General features: G+C 33.9%; 1 protein-coding gene across 2 annotated transcripts in view; it reads left to right on the forward strand.

The window, feature by feature from the left end:
• Nucleotides 1–12159, forward strand: part of LOC121380765 (putative uncharacterized protein DDB_G0282133) — a 38988-nt gene that overhangs the window by 14302 nt on the left and 12527 nt on the right. The window contains exons 14-16 of one of the 2 annotated variants that reach the window (XM_041509731.1): nucleotides 9417–9491; nucleotides 10032–10336; nucleotides 11010–11850. In XM_041509731.1, coding sequence (XP_041365665.1) covers nucleotides 9417–9491; nucleotides 10032–10336; nucleotides 11010–11024 — 395 coding nt within the window. In that variant the 3' untranslated portion in view covers nucleotides 11025–11850. Of the gene's footprint in view, nucleotides 1–9416; nucleotides 9492–10031; nucleotides 10337–11009; nucleotides 11851–12159 lie in introns of those variants that run through there. The other variant, XM_041509730.1, reaches the window with a different exon arrangement.

A 12159-nucleotide genomic window follows, 5' to 3' on the forward strand; every position in this document is an offset into this window, starting at 1 on the left:
CTATCATACATTTTTAATGGTATCTCTCTTAATTTTTGGCATATTGAAATGAAAATATACACACGTATTCTATAATGGACTGGCTACTTTACTACAATATTTTAAAATAAATTATTTTATTTATGTTACCATGGCAACAAGTACAAAGTTCAAAAGATTTTTTCTTTGATACTACTTAATAAAAAAATTTTTTTAAGTTAATAAAGTTCTTGTAATATAAGACTATCTTTATTTATTAACTATATTTATGATTTTAATGGATTTTCCCCCTAGAAAACACCTTTATTTGATAAAAAAAATGGCATGAAATGATTAGTACTATCAGGTTTGTTTCATCATAATTTTCGGCATCAACTACAGTTTTAAAAGTGTTACTATTGCTACATTTTTTAAAAATTATTCTTCAAATTACACACACCTTAAAAATATTAAATGTCCTTTAAATTAATATAATGTTTATAATTTTAAAAATCTGTTACCATGGTAACCACTGCAAATTGGGTAACTGCCAAAAAGGTGAAATTGAAGCAGGTTTACTTTTACCAAAATCATTGAATAGTGTTATTATAATCCTCTGTCTGTTAAACAGACTCTTATACAACAAGAATGCATCTGATTAATATTAAGGTCCTGAGGTCAAAGGTCATGTACATAGTTAATAATGAAAACAGTAGTTTCCATTGGATTACATACTAAATCATTTAAGAAATTTCTTCAAACATCTTACTTATGAAGTTCAAACTAGGCAAACTAACTAATGCACATATTACTTTGTAGACAATAGATTATCAGGTCAAAGGTCAAGGTCACATTAAAAAAGGAGAGGCAATTATTGGGCATTTCTAAAAAAAAAGACGCAACTGTTGGGCATTTCTCACAAAAATTGTTAAACAAACCGACCTAAAACTTCTACTATGCATCACCAATCTATATTTTGCTTTTGGGGTCACCAGGTCAAATGTCACGGTCACAATGAATAGAAAGAATCAATTGTCAATGTATTTCTTATGGAACCGTTTACTTAATTGACCGTAAACTTCTAACTTATGAACTTCAAACTACGCAAACTATTGCACATATTACTTTGTAGGTCATAGATTTTCAGGTCAACGGTCAAGGTCACATACAAAAGAGGTAATTGTTGGGTATTTCTAACATAAAAGATGCAATTGTTGGGCATTTCTGACAAAACTTCTTACAAAATTGTTAAAAAAAACTGACCTAAAACTTCTACTAAGCAACACTGATCTATATTTTGCTTTTGGGGTCACCAGGTCAAATGTCAAGGTCACAATGAATAGAAAGAATCAATTGTCAATGTATTTATTATGGAACTGTTTAAGAAATTGACTATAAACTTCCATCTTATGGACTTAAATTAGGCAAACTAATTACTTTGTATGTCATAGATTATCAGGTCAAAGGTCAAGGTCACATACAAAAGAGGCAATTGTTGGGCATTTCTAACAAAAAAGAAACAATTGTTGGGCATTTCTGACAAAACTTCTTACAAAATTGTTAAACAATCTTACCTAAAACTTCTACTATGCAACACTGATCTATATTTTGCTTTTAAGGTCACCAGATCAAATGTCAAGGTCACAATGAATAGAAAGAATCAATTGTCAATGTATTTCTTTTGGAACCGTTCAAGAAACTGACCTGAAACGTCTACATCATGGCCATTATGCTAAGCAGATCCATATTCTGCTTTCTTTCAGGGTTACAATATCAAAGGTCAAGGTCACAGTAAAAGGAGACAAATTGACAATGTATTTCCTACAAACTGTTTAACAAACTAACATTAAACTTCTACTTTATGACTTTTATATTAGACTGATCCATAACGATCTAGCTTTTGGGGGTCACCTGGTCAAAGGGCAAGGTAATATTTTGCTCATTGTGTCACTACCAAACTATTTAACAAACCAGCGGGGGGTGGAGGGCACAGAGTCACGCCCCCAGTTAAACCTTTTTTTAACTTAAATTTTATAGAATTATAGGTACATACAAAGTTGTACCCCCCCCACACACCCCCACCCCCCCCCCCCCCCCCCCCCCATGTAACAAACTGACCTCAATTGTCTGCTGCATGACCATAGTGCTAGATAGCCACATATTGGGTTTAGGTCAAAGGTCAAAGTTACTTACATAAAAACAAAAAATTCAAAGTAGTTTTTTTTACAAACCATTCAACAGATACCACTATCACGTGCTAAATGATTTTAAGTCATTATCAGTAAAACATGTACATTAGATTTCTATGTATTGCTGTTGAAATCATTGAGAACAAACACCACAAAATCCTCATGTATAGAGTAGTTTTAGAATGACTTTTAAGGCCACAGAGTCAAATATCAAGGTCACTGTACATAATTTTGTAAAAGGTTTCTATGTGATTTTACTGTAATCCATTTGACATGTTCATCTAAAACCTGTAACATGAGGATGGACAGGCTTCACTAAGATCTTTAGGTGCAGGTCACTGAGAAATAATTTTTATTTTATTTTATAGTGCATATTAGGCTTGTTTGTACTAAGAAGTGTATTATTATGTAGATCAAACTCATCAGATACAACACCAAACTCCTGAGCTCTGTATAATAATACATTTTGTAAATTGAACCCAATTATTGTAATACATTTCCAATGGGTTGCCCTTATATTGTAGTATATGCATTATGGGATGGGACAAGGGCCGTTAAAAATTAGGGTAAAAACAAATGTCTGCATTACGTTATTGTTGAATGGTCCTTTGTTGATCTTTGAGGGGCGTGACGATGCCCAGTGGTAAAGTGCTCGCTTGATGGCGGTCAGTTTGGGATCGATCCCCATCAGTGAGTCCATTGATCTATTTGTCGTTCCAGTGCACCACGACTGGTATATCAAAGGCAGTGGTATGTGCTATCCTGTCTGTGAGATGGTGCATATAAAAGATCCCTTGTTACTAATGAAAAAACATAGCGGGTTTCCTCTAACACTATATGTCAAAATTACCAAATGTTTGACATCCAATAGCCGATGATTAACATATCAATGTGCTCTAGTGGTGTCGTTGAAAACCCCCCACCTTTTTGTTGATCTTTGTGGCAAGTCAACAATAAGTAATGCAAAATCTTGCACTTTTAATACCCCGCTCTCTCTCACACACAATAAAATATAGAATATCAGGTTTTTACATTTTGATAACGTGGTTATTTGGCGAGGTTTAGATAACAGTGTAACAGGCGACCTTCAGCTAGCCTGTTACACTGATATTAAAACGTAGTAACCTGATACATTTTTTTTTATCATGCAACCCTTTTCAAGTTATATTTTTGTAATATGTTTCAGTCAAAAGCGGTATAGAAACGCATCCCACGATTCCCCATCTCCTTGAGAGCGTTACGTAAACAGGCACAGTGGAGACAGGGCTCTAGTCCCCCCCCCCCCCCCACAATAATTCTGAATCAAAGATAATATTGTAGTAAATCTTAAGGCAAAGATGAATTGTATTTGTAGAATGCAGAAAATTTCATTTCAGGTCATCTAGTTTTTAAAAGTTTACGAAGGAATATACCCCGGAACCCCCTAAAAATGTTTTTTTTCCACCCTTGATCTATCAGGCCCGGTCTGCCCTACCCCCCAAATGTCTACTTGATTCCTTTGTGCCTGGTAAAATGTGTCGAACAACGAATGGCCCCATTAGCCAATCGTAAATAATAAAGTAATATAGCTGGTCGGTAAATGTAAATTTTTGACCGGATCGACACGTAATCTAACAGCTCGAGTCACCCCTTATTTATATTGATATGTAGTTCTCCTACATATCAATAAGCGGAGGGCGGGAGTTGACTCGAGCTAGCAATTTAATGGTCGCTGAGCAGAACTGGCCTCAGATTACAGTTATCTTCCCATTTGGTTGTCCAAAATCCGGAAGTTTCACCGCGCAAGTAGTCTGCTGTTTGACTGTGATTATTTCATGGCAGACAGCTATGAAGTGGCAACTGTTTGACTGAAGTGACAGGGGATAGCATGTAGTTTGTAAACATGTGTAACTTGCTGACATTGAAGACTTGTTTGTGGTAATTCCGGCCCATGCAAAAGTAGTACTTTTTGTGTAAAATGGGTGTACTCCGGCCTGGTTTAGAGGGTGTGTCTGTTTAAACCAATATGCTGGGAGAAAGAGCTGGACAACAGGGGTTGTCCTTTTCAGGGTATGTGTCCCCCATGCAGGCAAAGGTACATACAAAACTTCACGGGCCTGCTGATATTAATAAAAATGTTATAGCCACTAAGGCTATATAGAAACATATAGCGAAATTAATTGTGGTCTGAGGCCTGATATAGTTCACACATTACACCGGTTAAATGCTTGATTCCGATGAAAGTATTATAACCAGAGAGGTGAAATTACACAGACTGATTGTGAATACCACAAGGAATATGAAAACTAATTTATTTATTTTCTAAATATTTTATTAAATTAAAAAACATTTTTTTTGAATTTATTAAAAATTAAAATTAAAATTTTCAACTTTTAAATTTCAATATCCTCCAAAATAGCATAAAATGACCTCTGATGTTACCACAGGTTGTTGCAATATTTTTTAACAGTTTTGAGCTAATAATTTGGTAAAAAAGAGCAAAAGTTGGATTTTGTTAGTCAATATTGAGATTTTAATATTTTTTTTACATATTGAATTTTACTGAGTTTCTCATTTATTGCAATTGGACAAAAGATCTAAATATAATGAATATATCACTACTAAATGTAATTAAACACTTTAAATAAATAGTATACAGTTTTTAACAAGATTAAGTACTCTAATAATACATTTCACCTACATTTATGTAAATTACACACTTCAGTCATTTTTCAAAAATGGTCTTTCATCCTTAGAAAATCTAATAGGCTAATATTCTATGCTGTCTGAATGTATTTATTGTGTTCAGTAATCAGATGCTGGTATACTTGTCAAGTTTATTGCAGAAAATGTGCCAACAAGGTTAACATTTGGCTTGTAATACATATGGCAGAATAATCCATAATGCATATTCAGTGGTCATTACTACAAACATCCTTCCAATCAAGAAATACTACACTGAGGTATCCAAGACACTGGCACATGACTACACTTGTTGACAGTTATCACTGGAAACTGAAAAATATGGTGCAAGTACCTCTTGGTAGGATTTATATCAGCATTTTGTGACAAAATCTTCATTTTCAAAGTTGTCGTCAACAAAAAACATATTATGGTGTATACCTAAGTAATATCTGTAGGGCATATTCATATTAATATGCATTTATATGGACTGTTTTGCCTTTTACAAAGTGGCTACATGTCTAATACAGTAAATGAAGTAGATCAAGTAAATACAGCAGGTCAAAATTGAATCTGAGGCCTATCATGTCTAATTATCCCTGAAATTAGTGTGTAAAATTTTTTTGCAAATGGCCCCAATTTTGTGACTTTCACCATCCCTCTGACACATTTCTAATAATGTATCATGAATTCAGTCACCATATCTTTACTAAGCCTCCACTTATCATATCTAAAATGCAAAATTTTACAGTTTTAGATTATTATTTTTTTCAAAAATTTAAATTTAAGTTTAATATTTCATTAAAAATGAAGTAAAATCTAATGATTGATTTTTTTTCTTTAAATATTTCAAAATCTTTCCAAGACAACAGTGTGCAGATAGAACATATGTAGAAGAAAAAATAGCTGCTCATTGTATGAAGAAATTCCAAAATTTTATAAAGTTATTACATTTTGAAGTTGGTGTCCCTCAAGTTTCCATTGCTAAAATTGGCCATGGCAAGGCACTGTGGTAGGTGTTTTAACACAGCCTCTATATACTCTCATTTTAAAGGTGACATCCCGATACTTACTGAGCATTGCTTTAATATGTATATCATTGGAATGTATTAGTGTGGGGCAGTTTTTAGGGGGAAAAATGGACTGATAGGCCTCAGATTACAGTTATCTTCCCATTTGGTTGTCCAAAATCCGGAAATTTGACCGCGCAAGTAGTCTGCTGTTTGACTGTGATTATTTCATGGCAGACAGCTATGAAGTGGCAACTGTTTGACTGAAGTGACAGGGGATAGCATGTAGTTTGTAAACATGTGTAACTTGCTGACATTGAAGACTTGTTTGTGGTAATTCTGGCCCATGCAAAAGTAGTGCTTTTTGTGTAAAATGGGTGTACTCCGGCCTGGTTTAGAGGGTGTGTCCGTTTAAACCAATATGCTGGGAGAAAGAGCCGGACAACAGGGATTGTCCTTTTCAGGGTATGTGTCCCCCATGCAGGCAAAGGTACATACAAAACTTCACGGGCCTGCTGATATTAATAAAAATGTTATAGCCACTAAGGCTATATAGAAACATATAGCGAAATTAATTGTGGTCTGAGGCCAACTATTAACCGTGTGCAAACACGCACGTGCTGTTTTACACATGACTACATAATGAGCACGGGCATTACTTAAAAAAATAGGAAGTTGCGCATTTTAATTAATGTTTTTACTTAATTTACAACTACTGTAATAACTACTTTTAACTTACAAAGACGTTATCAGAACAATTAAAAAAAAAAAATAAAAAAAAATAATATGAAGAAAAACGTACGAAACATATGCACACCTTTTGGAAAAATAAGATCGTCTGTTTAAACTTGCACAGAAAATATCGCATTGAATGTGTTGCCGAAGGTCCCAAATGATATGTGTTAACGAAAATGGTTAAATCAAAACAAAAAGTTGTATTCTTCTACCAAAAATGTATTATATTTTTACAACAGACTATCGAAACAGGATACACCTAATTTGCATATCCAGGTCAGACTTCTTTGTCACGTGATCCTCCATTTAACTGTCGGTCGGAAAGCCCGAAACCATGGAAACTAAATGTTTTTGATGTCAGTTTTATTTTAATCTAGTGTTCACCATTAAAATAATTTATCTTGGGTGTCAAATATTATTTTGACCGCCTTTATAAAAACGAAACTACTTTTATCATTTAACGATGTCAATGCGATGGATTCATTTGAAGAATATTAAAATAAAACGAACAGAAAATTTTATCCCACGTTAGAGAATTATTTCCAAAAAATCTTTATTCTTTTCTCAAATCTCTTTAAATCTTTATCAAAATATAACAACAAAACTTTGTATCGGTTCAGGCGCGCGTGCAAGTTAGGGTTTCGGGGTGGAAACCCCTCCGTATTCAAAGAAATTTTCTCTTCCTCCACCAATATATTTTCCGGAGCATGACCCCATAAAACTGCGCTCGTCAGAGTAAGAACCCCCCTCTCCCTTCCTTGTTAAAATGCCTGCATACAAACATAACCACATCTACTGGACTAATGCAAATTGCAAATGCAGCGCCTTGCCGCTCCATAATTATATGTGTGACATGCTGTGTTCGGGTTTTGTGATCGGTTCCTAAAATTGAGGAAGTTCAAAGCAATCCCTTCTGCAGTCCTATCGGCCTTCCCGAACTTCTGAGAATAGATAACCTACCGGTAATTTCGTTTAATGTAAGAGTGATTTGATGGGAGTTGGGGAGAGAAACAGTACCGAGCGTAAATGACGTTCCATGTGTGTGTGTGTGTGTGTGTGTGTGTGAGTTGGGTTCGACCGACCCCCCCCCCCCCCCCCCCCCCGAAATCTCTTTTTTTTTAATAATTTAATATATCTGACATTATTATATTTACTCAACATAGAAATATATGCCCAATATCTCTGCAATATCTCTGCAATCTATTTTGGAACCCCCCTTTTCAAAATCCTATGTACGCCCATGAGTTCACCTTTATTAGTGCAACAAAAACAATTATTATTTATTTTTGTTTAGGCAATTCATCTTTGTGAATAGCTATATAGGCCTGTAAATCACATGCAAAATTACAATGCATTACCATACCATAATGTTTAGTGATTTTTTATGAAGTACAACAATAATAACGTAGTGATTTAATGTACATCCAAACAAAAACAAACAAAAATTTAAAAAGAAGCAAAGAAGAATAACCCCCCCCCCCCCCCCCCCCCCCCCCCCCAAAGAACACAACACTGATATTTGTTGATATGTTAGCGCTACTGATATCTTTCGTGATAAAAGGAAGTGGTATTTATGCTGTCAAATGATCCATTTTTGTAATAAATATCAATTGCTTTATAACATCTAATATAACATCAACAAATCAAACCAGCCTCGGTGGCATAGTGGTTAGGCCATCGGTCTACAGGCTGGTAGGTACTGGGTTCGGATCCCAGTCGAGGCATGGGATTTTTCATCCAGATACCAACTCCAAACCCTGAGTGAGTGCTCTGCAAGGCTCAATGGGTAGGTGTAAACCACTTGCACTGACCAGTGATCCATAACTGCTTCAACAAAGGCCATGGTTTGTGCTATCCTGCCTGTGGGAAGCGCAAATAAAAGATCCCTTGTTGCTAATTGGAAAGAGTAGCCCATGTAGTGGCGACAGCGGGTTTCCTCTCAAAATCTGTGTGGTCCTTAACCATATGTCTGACGCCATATAACCGTAAATAAAATGTGTTGAGTGCGTCGTTAAATAAAACATTTTTTTATTTTTTTTCAACAAATCATTTTTTTTAAATCGATTGGGAAAGGGGAAACAATGACATCATGTGATCAGCTGTCAAAAATGGTGCGAATGTCCTTTTGGGTACCAGATGTCGTCAGGTCGTTATAGTAAAACGTGTTCCATATAACTACGTTTTAGTAATATTTCGAAGTGAAACTACACTGTTCTTGTAATTCTGGTGATATAGCAATGTATAATACAGTTCGTTGTAGCATGTGAGTAGGCCTACACTGAGGAATAAAAACTGCAACATCATAGATTAAAAACAAACACATCTTTATTTTATTTTTATTTTTTAATTTGCAATAAACACCCAATTCTCTGCTGTCAATTGTCTATATCTTTGAGGATTTTATGCACCTATTATCCATTAACGTTTTCTTATGTAAAAAAAATTAAAACAGTCAAACCATAGCGACGCTATGACGACGGTTCCATGTGACGTCATAATACTTTACCTAGAACATGTATACACGTTTGCAGCACTCTATGGGTTAAAACAATAATAGCAGATTCTTACTTCTTGTTTTGTAGGATTTTCTTTTCTTTTCTTTTTGATTAAATTAACCTTTTTCACTAATGTTGGTAAATGAAAGATTAAATGTTGATTTTTTAACAATCATTTAAAGGCTTTTTCACTTTAAAGGTGTATGTTACAAAAAAAATATTTTCTAAATATTTTAACAGAACATTAACAGTTATATTGAAAGCAAGGATATACCCCCCAAAATGTGGAAAAGTTAAAATTTATAAAGTGAAAATTACCTGTGTGTATGAACTACATGCTTAATCCCATTATATTTTGTTATTTTTAGCCGACAGCGAAATGAATTCAGAGTGCACTTCTAACACACTACAATCTAAAGAGAGGAAAAACCTTCTTTGTCCAGGTACCACTCCAAGTGTTTTAATTTAATGTTGGTTTTTCTGTACCAAAATGACTAGATAATGAATATATAACACCATTCTTTTTAATTTTCCAATAATGTGGCGGTATGTGGATGTTTTTGCTTTTAGCCCCCTACTGGTCTAACTAAAGAGGACTATAGGTTTCATCTCCATCCTTCTGTCTGTCCCACATATAGTTCCTGGATGGGGGTTTTCATAATGCCTCATGATACTGAGCTCAAATTTTGTTTATAGTTTTATCATGTTCTGTTACAGATTCAGTTTGACTTTCATGGCAATTTAGATTTTTTTTCATAGAGTTATGGCCTTTGATTTTAAGAAATATGAAAATTTGTGTTACAGAATTTTTTTCTCTCTCTCTCTGGAACCACTTGTTCAAATCATAAACCTTTCGACTAAAATTTAAAAAAATTATTTTTAAGTAAAAAAATTAAGGTAAATTGAAAAATACTGTTTAATAAATAGCTTAAATTTTTACATTTTAAAATACACTAAAACTGTATCTAATTACTTCCATTTAGGATGCAATTCTTCAGAACAGATAGGTGGATCCACTTTGAACAGTCGGACTTTCAACATCACTTTGGAAACCAGCACTAATACATGTTCAAGTCATCGAAACATCAGAAGACTAGAACGAAATTTCATTCAAAAAACTAAAGAATCAAGATATGCAGCATTAACATCTAGCCAAAAAAGAAGACCATTGCGAGCCAACATTAAGGAATGGATTAGCAAACAAGAAATTAATGTGCATCAGCAAAAGAAAACCCAGAATGTGTACGACTTCCCAGGATCCAGTAGCGACTCTGAACCAAGTTCAAAGGTAGTAAAGTTATGGTTATAAAATTTGTATCTAATAACTGATGTTAAAGTAGTTATCTAATATAAAATTCTGAGCCAACCCAATTAATTTGATAATCTAAAATAGTTTTAATATAACGTAAGACTGGAGAGAAATTATTAGTCTGAGATAGGTCTGCCTTCAGACTCGTTAGTTTGTAGTCAAAAGCAGAGATATAGGCATTACTTTTCCAATGGCATGCACAACAGCAAAAACCTTTACTTTTAGCTCCGTTTCTCACAAACTAAGTCCTAGGCTAATGCACCTATATATGTTCATTTCAATACAGTTTAAAACATTCTTTTAATTTTTGAGTTTTTAATTAAGATACTTCAGCATTTATCTTGCCATTATTTGGCTATTCTCACAAAGTGCAAGTCCTATTATATTCATAGTTACATTTATGAATGGTCATCTCAACACATTTTTTAAATTTAATTAAAAATTAAAATAAGATTACATGTAATTAAATTTGGTTTTTAAAGTGTTCAGTTTTTGTTTTGCACTGATATCAAGGAGAGATGTAGGGATTACTATTTCGACAACGTAAAATATGTTTTGAGATGAACGTTTATGGATGCAGCTATGAGAGACATTGAATTTAAGTTTATGGTAGGTGAGACATTTAATTCCAAGGAATTCTTATTTTTTTCAGGAATATACTGGCTAGGTATAATTTCATGATTATGTGACTATCCAAATGAATTATAAATAATTTTTTAATTTACCATTGGAAATAAGCATTCTGAGAGTACTGCTAAATCAAAACATGTCCCATACAGGGCCCAACAACTTGTTGTGTCTCAAAAATTCAAGGGCCATAACTCCAAATCTCCATGAAAGTCTACCTTGATGTGTATCATAAAGTTATACACACATTTTCAACTCAATATTTCGAGGCAATGCGTAAAAAAAAAAGTCCTGAAAACTATTATGTTGGACAGATGCACAGACAAAAAACCTTTAGTCCCTTCCGGTCAAAATGGTAGGGAACTAATAAAGATCATAACCTTGTGTGGTTAAAATAAATCTGCAATATTTGGTTCAACTGGATAAAAGACACAGCTTGTTGAATGTTCAAGCTATTTTTCCAACCATTTACTATATTAGTTTTCATTGAAGTGGAATGTATTTTTAACCTGTTATAAGATAGTGGGAGCCATTGATGGAAATATTAATACATCTTTTAAGAAGGGAGGATGAAACATGCACAAACGATGTTATTCCAAGCTGAGGTAAGTGAAAACATATACACATTCTCTTTTTCCATTTATATTTGCAGCATACATTTTTACAGTGGCTGTAGCTATTTTTTATTATAGCATCAAAAGTTTAATTCAGATAGAATACTAGCAGAATATAAATTATTCTACTGTACTTAACCTTGTATTTCAACCACAACTTGCTGGATTAGTTTTAAGCAGTAAAAACATCAGGGCTCGAAATGCAGTGTTAGTACATGCACCGGTGCATGCTGATTTTTGCGTGTGCATGTAACTTTTAAAACTGGGTGCACGCGGTGCATGCTAATATTTTTCAAGTACTGTGTATTGCGTAAAAAAGTTGATAACTTGTTTAATACAAAACACATATATCCGTAAGTTTTTGTAATAGGCCTATTATAGATTTCTGTAAGGCGTTTACGTTGGGTGAAATTTTCAAATTTGATCAAGAATCAGTAATAAACGCAGTTGTATAACGTTCCAGTACTGTTAATAAATAAATATAGGTATTGCCGAATAATTCCGAATAGCTTTGTATAAAAAAAAAAACGAAGTTGCCTTATTTTTGGTGCATGCAGAATT

Source organism: Gigantopelta aegis, chromosome 9 (genome assembly GCF_016097555.1).
Source record: "Gigantopelta aegis isolate Gae_Host chromosome 9, Gae_host_genome, whole genome shotgun sequence".
In the NCBI taxonomy this organism is placed as follows: Eukaryota; Metazoa; Mollusca; class Gastropoda; order Neomphalida; family Peltospiridae; genus Gigantopelta; species Gigantopelta aegis.